At 37.7% G+C, this 16,132-nt stretch overlaps 1 protein-coding gene and 1 non-coding gene across 2 annotated transcripts; one reads left to right on the top strand and one right to left on the bottom strand.

Annotated features, from left to right (window-relative positions):
* Window positions 1-323: 323 nt before the first annotated feature.
* LOC131255149 (receptor-like protein 43) lies at window positions 324-7,448 on the bottom strand. Its single transcript, XM_058255846.1, has 5 exons — window positions 7,350-7,448; window positions 1,928-1,994; window positions 1,282-1,530; window positions 887-1,141; window positions 324-676 (listed from the first exon to the last, which is right to left on the bottom strand). The coding sequence occupies exons 1-5, from the start codon at window positions 7,446-7,448 to the stop codon at window positions 324-326; spliced, it is 1,023 nt and encodes a 340-aa protein (XP_058111829.1).
* TRNAT-AGU (transfer RNA threonine (anticodon AGU)) lies at window positions 3,105-3,180 on the top strand. Its single transcript has one exon. It is a non-coding gene; the product is annotated as a tRNA-Thr (tRNA).
* Window positions 7,449-16,132: the final 8,684 nt, after the last annotated feature.

The following is a 16,132-nucleotide window of genomic DNA, read 5'->3' as shown; positions in this document are numbered from 1 at the left end:
CAATGAATGTAAGGTTTTACGGAGGAGCTTGGATTGAGATTTGTTCTCCTTCGTCATCGCCTTCTAGCTTTGAAACATATTTGATGGCAAACCACCCATAAAACTATTAGAAGAGAGGTCAATGATTTACAACATCGGGAAGCTCTGATTTGTTTGTGAAAGTGTAATAGGGCCATAAAATTTGTTGGATTTAAGGACAATAATGCACAATTGGGGCAACACATCTACCCATGGAGGGAAGGTGTCATTTATTAATTGGTTGTTTCCAAGGTTTAATACCTTTAACACTGTGCAAATAGCCAAAGACCTTGGCACCTGGCCTTCTAATTGATTTTCACTAAGATAAGTGTTTGTAGATTGTATTCCTCTTTAAATGTTTGAAGCAAGGTGCCATTGAGCTCATTTCCTTGGAGATTTAGCACAACGAGAGCATCACTAATTTCACCTAGACATTGTGGAATCTGTCCACGTAACTGGTTTCTGGATAGATCGAGGACTCGAAGGGATGTTGTGTTGCAAATTGACATAGGGATTTCTCCACTAAGTTTATTGTTGGAAATAGAGAAGAAAGAGGTGGAAGGTGGCGGGATCAGAAGTGGGCCTTCTATCATGTTGGAGCTAAGGTCAAGAACATCCAATTCACTCAGCAAACATAGGAAAATGGTGGTTCTATTCTCTGCAGAGCATTATGAGAAAGATTTAAATAGAATAAAGACCCATTCCCAACCTTCCATATCCATTTGGGTATTTCACCCTTGATTCTATTTTTAGAAAGGTTTAGAAATTCCATCTGCTCTTGACTTTGTAGGAAATTTAGAAATTTCCTAACGTTGCAAGGACACGACCATAAATCTTTAATCTGGGGGACAGAAAAAGGTAGAATTACCACCACCATCCTCGATGGACTGATTCTTATTTGAAAGATTGAGAACTGAAAGGTTCTTGAAATTTTGAAATAACCCTAGCTCCACAACACCACTGAAATTGTTGAAAGAAAGGGAAATGATTTCAAGCTTCATGAGTTTAAAGATAAAGCTCGGAACCATTCCCTGAAATTTGTTGTGATCCAACACAATTTTCTCCAACTGGATAGAAGAGGCATTTTGGATAACGTCAAGCCGACCATCCGTCTTCTTTAACTCTGAGATTCAGCATTTGCAACGTTGGGAGTAAAAAGGATGATGAAGGAATGGTCCCATTAAGCAATTTTTTTTCGTAACCTGATCTGTTTGAGATTAAGAAGCTCATTTCCACAGGAAGAAGGAATTAGGCCGCTGAAACCATTGAATGAAAGATCCAAGTAATCTAGTTTGCTCAGGTTTGCAAGGAAGGATGGTAAGGATCCTGACAGGTTGCAACCTTGGATGTGCAGCAATGTCAAATAAGAGAAGTTCCCTATGAAGTTGGGCAGCACAGAAGAAAGATGTTTATCGCTAAGGTCAAGTTCAGACAAGAACTGTAACTGGCGAATGGAGTAATAGCTGCGGCTTGAAAGACTACATCCACGCAAGATCAACTTACGGAGACTCCCTGTAAAGTTGGGCATCACAGAATGGAGATTGTTATAGCTGAGGTCAAGTTCTGATAGGAAATGAAGTTGAGAAAGGGAAGAATCGATGGGGCTTGATAAACCACACTCACGAAAGCTCAACTTGCTGAGACGAGGGAGCGACGAGAGTAAGGCATGGCCCCAATCACTACCCTGAGCTGAGATGTTTAGCCAGTCCAGATAGAGTTCTCTCAGACTCAGATAGGTTTTGGACGAGTGCTCCAATATTAGGGTTTTTGAGTTCCAGGTATTCAAAGTACGAACCCTGGTGATATTCATTGAAAGAAAGTTAGAGAGAAACCAAACAGGTTAAGTGGGAGATTTCCAGTGGGATTTGGCCATAAAATTTCAAAGAAGAGAGATTGAGATGGGTCAAACTGGTGAGTTGTTCAAATCCAGAAGGGATTGGAGAGGCATCAAAGCGATTGTCAGCGAGGTTGAGTCTCTGCATGCTCCGAAGACGAAAGAGGCTTTCAGAATCAATCCAACCCGATATATGGAGACTACTGAGGTCAAGGCCGATAACATGACCAGTGGTTCCATTGCACGTGATGCCTTCCCAAGAGCAGCAATCAGTATTATTTGGATTCCATGAGGAGAGGTTAGTGAAGACGTTATAAGAAAAGTTAAAGTCATTCTTCAGGTGGAGCAATGCAGAGAAGTGATCTTGGATGCATTGTTGGGTTGACAAGGCCTTATTACTATTACTAGCAAGGGCAAGAAAGTAGAAAAAGGAAGGAGAACAGGAGGGTAAAGGAAGGGAAGCAATTTTGAGGAGAGAGGAAAGCCATTGGAAATGGGGAGTTGGGATGGGTAGGAAAGGAAGCGTGAGCGCATTATATAGAGAATAGAGGGAGATTCAGTACAAACGTTTCTAGGATAAGCTTAATTTACAAATCAACATGTTGGGGCCTAAGGTGACGTTTTAATGGGATCCAATCGGTCCATCATGTTTACTCCCTGATCTCAATGAAAGCATTAAAAAAAGTAAATCTCTTTTGTGCTGTTAAGCACTGTTAAATGATAAGTGTTATATAGCTTCTTTTTTTTTCTTTTTTCTTTTTTCTTTTTTCTATATCAACAAAGTTACGGATATTGTGGACACTCACTCATCCAGCAGTCGTCTAAGAAATCATGTCTATGCTGTAATATTGTGGGACAGTAGAGGACGAAATGAATGAAAGGTATTAGCAGCTTACGGTCACCACATTAAATGTGAACAAGAGTAAACATGGCATCTAGTGGCCTACTTTCCATCACTACCTTACATTGTCTTCTTAAGAGAGGCTTGGTCCTTGATAACACTATCAATCCAATTTTACAAAGAATAACACTCCCATGTCAAACACGCCACACAACAGAACATTATGGTGGAAACTTGAGTTTTGAACTAAATGAGTTTTTGGACCCAAGGAGAATAGGAGGGAGCACATGATGAACAGATTGAATGATGTTAAAACATCATGGTGGACCCCACATCATATTGTAAAATAAACTTATTATTGAAACATTTGCCATGACTCTGATCTCTCAAGTAAATTTCTTTTGTGGTAGAGCTTTCATAGTTCAGTTGGTTAGAGCACCCGTTTAGTAAGCGGGAGGTCTTGAGTTCAACTCTCAATAAGAAAGCATTAAAAAAAGTACGTAAATCTCTTTTGTGCTGTTAAGCACTGCTAATGATAAGTGTTATATAGTTTCTTTTTTTCTTTTTCTTTTTTCCTATATCAACAAAGTTACGGATATTGTGGACACTCACTCATCGAGCAGTCGTCTAAGAAATCATGTCTATGCTGTAATATTGTGGGACAGTAGAGAATGAAATGAATGAAAGGTATTAGCAGCTTACGGTCACCACATTAAATGTGAACAAGAGTAAACATGGCATCTAGTTCTGGCCTACTTTCCATCACTACCTTACATTGTCTTGTTAAGAGAGGCTCGGTCCTTGATAACACTATCAATACAATTTTACAAAGAATAACACTCCTTGTCAAACACGCCACACAATAGAACATTAAATAATTTATTTAAACCATAGTTTGCAAAGTAGGGGAGTCAACTGACTCAGTTGGGTCAAAACAGCCTGGCCACTGACCTTGGCAATGGGGAACCAGGCATGCAGAGGAAAGCCATGGCAAAGATGGACTAAAGAAGGCTTGATCGGAGGCGGAAATGATCTAGATCGTCAGAACCTTAAATCAGCAATCTCTTGCAAACTAGTGTGAGTTTTTCAACATATTATATATGATTTTAGGGTAGGACCTACTTAAGCCAACCAACCCTCGCTTTGCTGGGTTGCCTATGTCAGATTTGCGAGATTCCATCAGATCGACGGTCAAAAATCCCATTTAGTTTCATTTTTTTTACTATAAATAATAAGTTTTAGTTCGGATATAACTTTTGATCCTTTGAGTTGTAAAAGTCATGCACAACATGAAAAGGGCTTAGAACAGTTAGGAGAATAATTGGGCACTATTTTTGGCTGGAAGTCATGAAGTCTAGTTGAAATAGAGGTTGTCTGTCAATAATAAGCTTACTGTTTATAGTCTCATTTTTAGGGTGTTTGAGTTGGAGTAGTCTAAAACTCCGTCCTAGGTTTGAGTTTCTTATTTAAAGAGTTGCAATTTCATTTTTTATTATCATCAATTAAGTTATTTCAAATTTATTAGGAATTATTCCTGCTTTTATCCCTTCTGGATTCAAGGAAGCTCAGTGAGGAGTCCAGAGAGCTCTGTGGATTCAGAGTAGTTATCCCTTGAGGAAGATGGTGATTGACCTCATCACATCTCTCCCTACGCCATTTTGGACCTAAGGAGAATAGTAGGGAGCACATAATGACCGGACTGGATGTCAGTTTTAATTACAGTGGACCCCACACATCACCTTGTAAAATAAGCTTATTATTGAAAAATTTGCCATGAATCTGGTCTCTTAAGTAAATCTCCTTTATGTTGTTAAGCAGTGTTAAATGATATGTGTAGGCCCATTATTATTATTATTATTATTATTATTATTATTTTTTTTTTTTATTATTATTTGTGCCCACCTGGAAGATTATATAACTTTTTTCTATATCAACGAAGTTACAGATATTGTGGACACTCATCTAGCAGTTTCCTAAGAAATCATGTCTATGCAGTAATATTGTGGGCCAATAGCACAGAGTGAAATGAATGAAAGGTATTAGTGGCCTATGGTCACCACATTCAATGTGAACAAGAGTAAACATGGCATCTAGTGGCCTACTTTCCATCACTACCTTACATTGTCTTCTTAAGAAAGGCTTGGTCCCCGATAACACTGTCAATCCAATTTTGTAAAGAATAACACTCCGTGTCAAACATGCCACACAATAGAAAGCTGGGTCAAAACGGCTTGGCCACTGACCTTGGCAATGGGGAACCAGGCATGCAGAGGAAAGCCATGTCAAAGATGGACTAGAGAAGGTTTAGTAGGAGGCGGAAACGATCTAGACCGTCGGAACCTTAAATTAGTCCTATCTTGCAAACTGGGATGAGTTTTTCGACATATTATATATGATTTTGGGGTAGGAGGACCTATTTAATCCAACCAACCCTACTTTGCGGTTGCCCATGTCGGATTTGCGAGATTCCATCAGATCAGTCAAAAGTCTCATTTGGTTTCATTTTTACTATAAATAGTAATTTTATTTAGAGTATAAGTTTTCATCCTTTGAGTTGTAGAAGTCATGCCCAACATAAAAAGGGCTTAGAAAATTTAGGAGAATAACATGGTTGGGCCATATTGGACACCGTTTTTGGCCGAAAACCACGACTTCTAGTAGGAACAAAGGTCGTCCGCAAATAGTAAGTTTACTATTTTTAGTAAGTCACATTTTTAGAGTGTTTGAGTTGGAGTTTAAGTCTAAAACTCCATCCTAGGTTTGAGTTCCTTATTTAAAGAGTTGTAATTTCATTTTAAAAAATCACCAACCAAGTTATTTCGAATTTATTAGAAATTATTCCTGCTTCTATCCGTCGTGGATTTGAGGAAGCTCTGTGAGGAGTCTAGAGAGATCCGTGGATTCGGAGTAGTTATCCCCTGATGAAGACGGTGATCGACCTCATCACGTCTCTCCTTGTGCCATTTTGGACCCAAGGAGAATATGAGGGAGCACATTTTAATGGTAGACCCCACACATCACCTTGTAAAATAAGCTTATTAATAATGACCGGACTGGATGTCGGTTTTAATGGTGGACCCCACACATCACCTTGTAAAATAAGCTTATTATTGAAACATTTGCCGTGGTCTCTCAAGCAAAACTCCTTTATACTGCTAAGAAGTGTTAAATGATATGTGTGGCCCATTATTATTATTTTTTTTTGTGCCCACCTGAAAGATTTTACAGCTTTTTTGTATATCAACAAAGTTACAGTTATTGTGGACACTCATCTGGCAGTCGTCTAAGAAATCATGTCTATGTTGTAATATTGTGGGCCAATAGCATAGATCAAAATGAATGAATGGTATTAGTAGCTTACGGTCATCACATTCAATGTGAACAAGAGTAAACGTAGCATCTAGTGGCCTACTTTCCATCACTGCCTACATTGTCTTATTAAGAGATGCTTAGTCCTTGATAACACTATCAATCCAATTTACAAAGAATAACACTCCGTGTCAAACAAGCCACATGACAGAACTTTAAATAATTTATTTAAACCATAGTTTGCAAAGCAGGGGAGTCGACTAAGGACGACTCAGCTGGGTCAAAACGACCTGGCCACTAACCTGGTCTCTAGCTTGGGGGGAACCAGGCATGCAGAGGAGTTGGGCTTAGTTTCTCGAGCCAAAAGCGTGACTTGGTTCACCCAGCCCAGTCAAAATGGATTGGGCATATCTGTAGGAGCATATCTATAATTTTTAAGAGAGATCAATTACTTTATTTTACATAAATAACAAAACAATAGTCTTTCACTCATTTTGTTAACCATACCGAGTTTCAGATCAATTGTGATTTAAACCATTAAAATTACACAATGTGCTAAACACCTAAGATGCAACATGATGTTATGCACACATCATGGTAGGAAGCACGCGTTTCTTTGTAAGTTAAGCATATCTTACAAAGCTTTTACTTGGATCCAACCTCAAAAGGATAAATAATAAGGAAAATCAACCCTACAACTTCAAACATGAACTTTGGAAGCTCATGATTTAGTTAAAGGAGCTAACTTAAGTAGTCTCCAGGCACATGCAAGGTTGGTGGGGTTGATGTCAATCTGGTCCATCCATCGGAGTTATATATGCATGGAACCCCATGATATATATGTTGGACCTAATGGACAAGTCTAGATAAACCGATCAGATTGTCCTCTTGTTCGCTTTTAAGTAAGAGCAGTATAACTTGTAGTTCTCAAGCTGGGGAGCACTGTAGCTAGAGATGTACACGAGCAGAGTATGCTCGGTTACTCGCTCAACTCGACTCGACTCGTCATGAGTTTGAGTCGAGTACGAGCGATTTTTTAAGACTCGTTTTGATTTCTAGTAAAGTACGAGCTGGGCGATACTCGACTTGTGTACTTGACTCGTACTTGACTCATGTACCAGTATATATAACCCGCCTAAAAAAATAAAACCCTACTCGTTTAGTCGTTCTTTAGTTGTTTTCAAGCAACCCGGCGAAACCCGCTTTTCCTTCTTCCCTCCCAACGCCCGTTCGAAAAAATCCCCCCCCCCCCCCTCTCTCTCTCTCTCTCCTCCCTCTCCCAGCACCTGTCCCTCTTCTTCCCTCTCTTTCTCTCACTCCCCTGTCCCCTGTCCGGTGGTGCTAGACCCTGCTGCTTGTCCTTGCGGCCTGCCCAATGCCCCTATCCGGTGCCGCAGCTCGTCCCTGCCACTCGTTCATCATCCCTGCACGCATGGTGTCCGTCATTCCTACCCAGCTCGCCCGGTAATGTGTGGTGTTGATTTTTTTTTTTAAATTTTTTTAAATTGTTAATATATGTCAGACATTGATATCAATATCATATATTAATATAGCTAATATATGTTAATATAGAAATTGTTAATATGTTAATATATGTCAGAAATTGTTAATATAGAACTATGTTAATATGTTAATATAACTATTAGCTAATATATGTTAAAATTGTTAATATATGTTAATATAGAAATTGTTAATATGTTAATTATTGTCTTCTACTATTCAACTCTCATGCCCTAATAGTTATGTTTTCCATGTTTCTTAATTTACTTTATAAATGGCAGTTTACTTGTTACTTTGTTAGTTTTGAATGCTACCACTTTAAGATGCCTTTGATTTTTCATTTTACATTTTGTTATTAGTTAGCTAGATGATGAATGTTAATTTCAGCATACTACTTTATTTGCATAGATATGAATTATTTGTATTGTTTTAGTTGTAGTATACGATAATCAGTTGCCTATTTGAGGATTTTTATGTTGCCAGACATAGATTCAGTGTATTCTTGGATGCATAGAAATTATCAAATTGTCCTTTTTGGACAGTTTAGAGTTAGATAGATTGTAATGTCTTCATTTATTCCAATTTAAATGCATATGTCTGTTTTGATTTTGTCTCTCATTTTTCTCTCTGGATATATTTCATGTATTTATTTCTGTCGTCAAATGTCCACACTTTATGTTGATGATTGACATGGGAATCAAATACAAGATTAATATATTCTAGAGAGATAAGGGGAGATGTTGCCGAAATTTCGGCGTAGCATTTAAATTAAAAAATGAAGGCATTACAATCTATCCAACCTTGAATGGGTAACTGATTTAGACAGTTAAGTATGTCCGTCTAACGGTTTAGCAGCCTAAGTATAGCCGTATAACATATCGAGAACTTTATTTTATAGATAACTAGTTAAGACGAAAGCCCAAATACCACTGGAATAGGTGCATCAGCCACATTTCTTCTAATCGCAGAGGGAGACACAGACACGTCAACTGCATGTAAATGGAAGGAGAAAAGATCAGTAGTGTGGGATGATTTCGAAGATGTGACAGTTAATGGTGTATGGAAGATAAAGTGTAATCACTATAAAAGGTTATTCAGCAAGATTCCAGGAGGATCTATAGCACATCTAAATAGACATTTCAAGATGTGTCCTAGGAGACCAAGACTCCCTCCTCTCAGCTAATAGTTGCTGTCATTTACGAGGTCAGAAGGGGACGACTCCCAATGTGTAGTGTCCACTCATAAGTTTGACAAAGAGAAGCTAAATGAGTGGTCTGCTAGATTAGTGATTCTAAAAGAAAAACTTTCAGAATGATAGAAAATAAAGGGTTTAGGGCTTTCTGTCAACTCCTTAACCCCCAGACCGAGAATGTCTCTCGCGTCACAGTGTAGAGAGTGCATGAAGATGTATACAAATGAGAAGATGAAATTGAAAGAAGCTTTGGCTTCAGTGTCCAGAATAACTTTGACTTCTAATTTATGGACGACGTCCAATCAAAGAAAAGGATACATTTCATTAACCGCTCACTATGTCAATAAGGATTTGAAACTATGTAAGAGAATTTTGAACTTCTGCAACCTTCCTCTTCCACATACTAGTTTACTTATTTCAGATTACATCTACAGTTATCTAGAAGGTTGGGGCATTGAGAAGAAAATTTCAGCAATAACTTTAGACAATGCTTCAGTAAATGACAGTGTCATTTCATGCTTACGTAACCAGTTCAGGGCTACAGGAAATTTATTTTTTAAAGAAAAAATATTACAAGTCAGATGTTGTGCCCATATTGTAAATTTGATTATACAAGAAGGGCTGAAAGAAATTGACAACACTATAAAGAACATAAGAGAAAGTGTAAAATATATAATGGGGTCATCATCAAGTTGAGTGTATGGAATGACATCATCCAACGTTTGAATGTGCGATTTAAAAAAACGTCGAAGTTGGATGTCTGTACATGTTGGAACTCGACCTATGAAATGTTAGATACGACAATGGAATTACAGCTTGTATTTCTTAAATACGTGGCGCGTGACGGAACGTATTCTTCGTTTCCGAGCACAGATGATTGGGCCAAAGCAAAACAAGTTCATACATTTCTTAAAATTTTTTACAATTGCATGAAAATTTTTTCTGGGAATCAGTATTCAACCGCAAATTTGTTTCTTCTGTCTCTTTAGAAGATTAAGGATGCTCTATAAAAAAATGTCAGTGCGGGTTGAGATTTTGGTATGAAGACGAAGTTCGATAAATACTAGGACGAATGTCTTCTGTTGATGTCCTTGGTAGTTGTTCTTGATCCTCGTTGTAATATGGGGTTGGTTAGCTTTATTTTCATGAAGTTTTATCCTACTGAAAGAGCGGCAACAAAGACGTCCAAGATTCGTCAAGCTCTTGAAGATTTGTACAAATCGTATGCTAGAACTTTACTTACAGCGGGTGTTGAAGAAAGTAGAGATGCGGATATTTCTGTACCTGGTAATCCGGATGTGCTAAATGAATACATATCATACTTGGCACAAGCACAAATGGGAGTTGATATTAAGGAATCAGAGCTAGAAATGTACCTCAATGAGCCAATCGTAGTACGATCCGAATTTGATGTGTTGGAATGGTGGAAATGAGGGTTATTGAATCAAAATACCCTACATTATTCGTGTTGGCACACGGGACATATTATCAATACCAATTTCAACAGTGACGTCAGAATCTGTATTCAGCATAGGGAGCAGGGTTGTGAGCAAGTATCAAAGCTCACTTTCACCAAATACAGTTGAAGCGTTGATTTGCATGGAAGATTGGTTGTGCCCGATATGGGGAGGAGATATGAAAGATGATGATGATGAAGAGGAGATTGAGATTCGTGATGAGTCTCTACCTGCAGATCAGTAATTATTTTCAGTTTTTCAATTCTTTGTGGTTGAAAGTTGATTGATCTTTAATATTATTTCACTGCAATTGTAAACATGAAAGTGTTGGAATGTGGTTTGGCAGACTTTAAATCTTTGATATTTATTTACATATGTCTGTTCATTTGCTTGTATTTTTGATACATTTATATTGCTTTATTTTGTTCTTATATCAAGATCAAATTATTTATCAATATTCTGATTTTTTTATTAAAAATTGAGTGTAGATATGTCATCATCTGACCCATCGACAAACATTTCGGACTACGCTTCCCTAGTTGAATCACCACCAAGGTTTAGAAAAATAAAGATTAAGTGTGGTTTGCGTGGCGCAAAGTTTGTGAACAATACTAATTGCTTTCGCTTACGCTTGTCATGTCAAGGTAGTGATACAAAACCATGCCTCAATCCCCTAAGGATGTCCAAATTCTTTTTCAAGCCCTGTTAGATTCGAATAGAAAATCTTCCACTCCATCCAAACCTTCTGCTTCTAGATCTGGTAAACGAATGATATCCATAAAAGATGCAGAGGAGGAAGCCAGATTAAAAGCTTTGAAGGAAGAAAAATTCCAACTCGCTTTAAAATGCAGCATGAAAGAAGTTTCTAGACTTCAGCGATATTCGAGTCAAAGACAACACGATGTTGAAGCAGGATTGAGTACAACAAACAAGAAGAAAAAGAGTAACAAGTTCAAATTCTTGACCCGTCTCGGTGAATTTTATAAGGCATTGGGTACTACATACAATTTTTCACATAAAGAAAGTTTGAAAAAGCTAGTTCAAAGTGTAAAAGAGTACAAAGGAAATATCTCTTCGCCTTCTAACTTAGAGAAAGTAAACCAATATGTATATGAAAAAATAGATAGTAGTTCCGATGGATCAGATGACAATACAGGAAGGCACTCCTCTTATGGAGGTTATTAGTTATAAATTATCATTTTGAACAATATAATGTAAATATGTTAATGTAATTATCGAAGTTTTTTAATCATAAATTATGTGCATTTTATATATTTTATTGCTTCATTCAACTTCGAATTCCAATTGACAATCGAATTGAAATTCAAATGAATCTCAATTTATAACTCGAACTTGGCTCAAAGTTCAAACTCGTTGCTTGAAAACCCTACTCGAATTGGGCTCAAATTTAGACTCAGACTCGAACTCGTCTTAAAAACTCGGACTTGACTCGACTCAATTTCTGCTCGTACTCGGACGAGTAGAGCACGAGCAGGGAATCCATGCTCGATGGTCGAGCAGAGCCAAGTACGAGTAGGACTCAGGCATTGCGAGCCGAGCATGAGCTGGGCGATACCCGGCTCGGCTCGACTCGTGTACAGCTCTAATGTAGCATTGCTTCAGCCGAATTATGTCTGAAAATCATTATTTCTTACTAGACTATTTTTTGCACCTTCGATCAGACTGAACGTACCTTAGGTGGGACCTAACAGTCTATTATTTATGTTATTAAGTCATTTTATCATCTTTGATACTTGATTTTCTTAGATATTTGACATTTGAATTCTTCAACATTGATCTCCAAATCTCCAATACCTTTGAGCTTGATATCTTCTCGAGCTTCAAATCATCTATTTAAGCACGATTTCATCTTTGAATCTAAAATCACATTGCATGTAGAAACATATTTTATTAGATCAATTTAGTAATTGAATGTAGTCAAAACTAGTATAATTGAGGGGATAAATATACAATATTTGAGTCTCCACACACCCCCCAAGTAACATTTGGCTAATCCAGAGCAAAACATTCGAAAGTATTTCGAAACCATATGAATAAAGTCCTATAAACTCAAGAAATTGTATAAATGATCTAGATTATAAAAAATCAAAGATACATTAATGGAGAGCACAACTTCCACCTAAACTCTAATACGTGGTAAATGTCCTAATCAAGTTCAATGTGTTAATCCTAAAATTAGAAAAATTTAACGTCTAATTTTTCCCTTTTTACGGACAGGGCCTTACAGTGACAAATTTCGTCCTTTCTACCATTTATTGGTCCGATCAACAGATAGGGGTGGGCATTAAGCCGAGTCGAGTCGAGGTGGGCCAAGCTCGGCTTGGCTCGTCCATACTGTACTCGAGTTCGAGCTCGGCCTTGAGCTCAACATTGAAGTTTGGCTTGTTTGCCAAAGCTGTCGAGTTGAGTTCGAGTCGAGCTAGTGGTTCGAGTCGAGCTCGAGCTTGTTGGGTGAGAGAATAATGGATTCTATTCTTGATCCTCCTCCATTGATTCAGAAGAGAAGCTAAATAAAGAAATTTTAAAGATGCATTTTACATGACGCTCCACCAAGCAAAATTTATTTTTGGTTTGGCCCGGCAACCGAAATAAGGTGTAGTCCATCTTTCAGCAGTCTAGAAAATTCATCTGTGTGAGCCCTATGATAGAAGAACCATGGGCCAAAAGCATCCTCAATTGTATGTTCTGAATTACCCATTATCAAGGCCATACTTTCCAATGGATAGGATTTCGAACAGACCTGGGACCACAAAAAAGTGAGACACACTTGTATTGTTGCTGCTCAGACAAAAATGCAGTTTCCGTTGCCTTGCAGATGATTTGAGGACTAGTAGCTCACAACATATTCAGGAAGGATATGTCTATTCATGTGAGTGCTTCATACAATCTAACATTTTGGATTCAAGAGATCGTCAACACCAACATCAAGCTCTTCACTGTTGGGGTGAAAGCAAAGAGATCTCACTTCAACTTTCTCCGCATTCCCCACAACTTTAATATATTTATTAATCGAGCCGAGTCGAGCTCAAGTTCGAGCTTCAAGTCAAGTCGAGTCGAGTTCAAGTCGAGTCGAGTTGAAATGCCCCTGGTTGAACTCGGCTCGAACTCAATTCGAGCTTCAAATAATTAGCTTGACTCGGCCCAAATCGGCCATTCAAGATGAGTCAATCCGAGCTGACTCGAGCCGAGTCGAACGAATTTTTCGAGCTAGCTTGACTCGTGAACAGCCCTACCAACAGTGTCTAGTTCCGTCAAAATTTTCTTAGCAAAATATTCTTTCAGTCGCACCAACGACACTATGGGTCAGGCAAATAAAGTCTAAAATTACTTTGGTTTTACAAACCAAATCAAAAGGTTTTTCAATTTTTCACTTTTAGCTTAGATCTAGGTCTACATGAGGTACACATGTCAGATCCAAACCAATTAATGGCATGATAATATATTGTTAGAGATGTGGACCAAATATCAGTTTGATCCGATTATGGCCTGATAATGTATTGTTAAAGATGTGGATCAAATATTAATTTGATCTAGCTCTCCTGTGGGTCCAAACAGTTCTAAATGTCATTTAACCCTTAAGATCATTATTTGTTTGGTACGTTCCACTGGATGGTCAAATCGGCCTGATCTTTGGGGTTCTAACATGATTCGACCTCAAAAATCTAATGGACGGTGTGGATCAGACCTCACACGTCAGCATGGGCCCGACACAGTTTCACATGCTAAAAGCTAAAAAAGAATATCTACGCAAAGTTTCGTGTTTACTGCATATGGTGCTTTCTTGTACACCAAACAGATATACTTATGACATATATTCATACATCTGATGGACCTGTAGTTAATCTGAATCGTCCATCAAGTAAATCGTATTGAAATTCATAATTAACCAAAAAAAAATACACCAACCTGGATTAGTGCTTTTCCTTCTCCTAAAATTCTCCCTCTCACTCTCTCTATTTGTTTCTCTTTTTTTTTTAAAAAAATAAAATAAAATAAATAAATAAACAAATAAATAAAATTATAGAGGTCTGGAGAAACCCTCCCATCCCTCCCTTGAGAAAAGAGAAATAAGGGTAAGGGAGAGTGTACAACCGATTATCCCAACTCTTCTTTCAAATTTGAGTTTCAAAATTCGAATTTAATTAAGATTTTATTTTTAAAAAAAACTTACTTTTCTGCAATGGCAAGTATGAATATTCCTTCAATCTAATATGCACATACAAGAGTTATTACCACTTGGCTAGTTGGCTAGTTTTGTTCTTAAAGACAAAATTAAGTTCTTAAACTGATGTGAGGAGGGACGTGATTAGGTCGATCACCGTCTTCCTCAGGGAATAACACCGAATCCCCATAGCTCTTTGGACTTCTCACATAGATTCCTCAAATCCATGAGGGATAAAAAAGAACAAAAGAAAAAAAAAAGGAATAATTTCTATTAAATTTGAAATAAATTAACTGATGAATAAAAATGAAATTACACTCCTTTAAATAATGAGCTCAAACCTAGGACAAATTCTTAGACTCAAACTCCTTGAAAATGTAACTTGCTATAAATAGTGAACTTGCTATTTATAGACAGTCAACATTCCTACTAGACTTCATGCATGGTTTCGGCCAAAAATAGTGTCCAATTTAGCCTAACCATGTTGATCTCCTTCTAAGCCCTTTTCATGTTGGGCATGACTCCTATAAATCAAAGGATCAAAAGTTAAACACTAGTTAAAACTTACTATTTATAGTGAAAACAAAAATAAAATAGACTTTTGACCGTCGATTGGATGGAATCTCGCTAACCCGATGTGGGCAACTTGGTGTAGAAGGGTTGGTTAGCTAAAGTAGCTTCTCCTATTTTAAAATCATATATAATATGTCCAAAAAATCATTCTGGTTTGCGAGATTTGACTGTTTAAGGTTCTGACGATCCTGATCATTTCCACCTTCAATCGGGCCTTTTTTTTTGGATTAGATTGTTAGTACACACCCATGTCAGTACACACACTCATGTTAGCCACCCCCAGTAGAGATCAATACCAAGACCTCAAGTGTTGAAACGAGGTATCTCCACTCAGTCTACTAGTTGAGCTATGGATCTGGGTGTCCTTCAATCGGGCCTTCTCTGGTCCATCTTTACCATGGAAGTGTCTACAACCTGCTCTACATCATGAACATGTTTAATTATTTGCGTAGAGGGTATATGTGTAAAGTGCATACCTAAAAATTTTAGGGTTGTTACACCTAAAAATAAAGAAATATCCAAACCTATGCCAAAATTGTAAATTTAAGACAGCCAGATCCGTCGCAAAATGCAATTAACGACGGACTTGGCTCGTCGCTGTTTGCTGCGTCTAAAACGACGGATGGGATCCGTCGCAAATATGCGACAGTTAAAATTCACAATCCGGTGCGGCTGCTCTTAGGAGAAGCGACGAATACGGTCCGTCGCTGATCTGAGGATTGATTTTCGACTCGTTCATAAATTAGCGACGGATTCGGTCCGTCACTAAAATTTCTGAAAAAAATAAATGTGATATTTTGTTTTTTGAATCTGTTACACCTGAGTTATCCAAAAGAATTTCACATGATTCTTTAATAGCCAAAGGACTCGCACCAATATGATGCATTGGCTCATGGCATCAGAAAATTCTTCAAATTAAGAAAACATTTATGACTTCAAATTTTTCCCTTATTCATTTGGAAATAGAAAATTATTGTGAGCATCTATTCTTTAACCCCATTTGGCTCAGAGCCACAACATTTTCGCTACAACCACAGCGCATGAAACTCAATCACGGCCTGTGTTTTTATCCATAGCCAAATAAGTAAAAAAGTACTTTGTTTAAACTAAAGAAAAACGTTTCCATAAATCACGAACAAGTCTTGTTCAACCAATATAAGTGTGAGCCCCACAATATGATTGATTTTACACCATTCCCAGGTATCACACTTAGGTTGCTACCATC

This window comes from Magnolia sinica, chromosome 9 (genome assembly GCF_029962835.1).
Source record: "Magnolia sinica isolate HGM2019 chromosome 9, MsV1, whole genome shotgun sequence".
NCBI classification, from domain to species: domain Eukaryota; kingdom Viridiplantae; phylum Streptophyta; class Magnoliopsida; order Magnoliales; family Magnoliaceae; genus Magnolia; species Magnolia sinica.
The sequence above is the reverse complement of the archived record's forward strand: the minus strand, read 5'-3'. Positions and strand labels throughout refer to the sequence as shown.

Excerpts from the sequence above, each read along its gene's own strand:
- LOC131255149 (XM_058255846.1), bottom strand. The coding sequence starts at position 7,448 with ATGACGGACACCATGCGTGCAGGGATGATGAACGAGTGGCAGGGACGA. Across the intron at positions 1,142-1,281 it reads CTTGGATCTTTCATTCAATG|AGTTAAAGAAGACGGATGGT; the intron begins GTTTCAGCGGCC and ends GCTGAATCTCAG. Across the intron at positions 677-886 it reads GTCCATCGAGGATGGTGGTG|AGAATAGAACCACCATTTTC; the intron begins GTAATTCTACCT and ends AATGCTCTGCAG.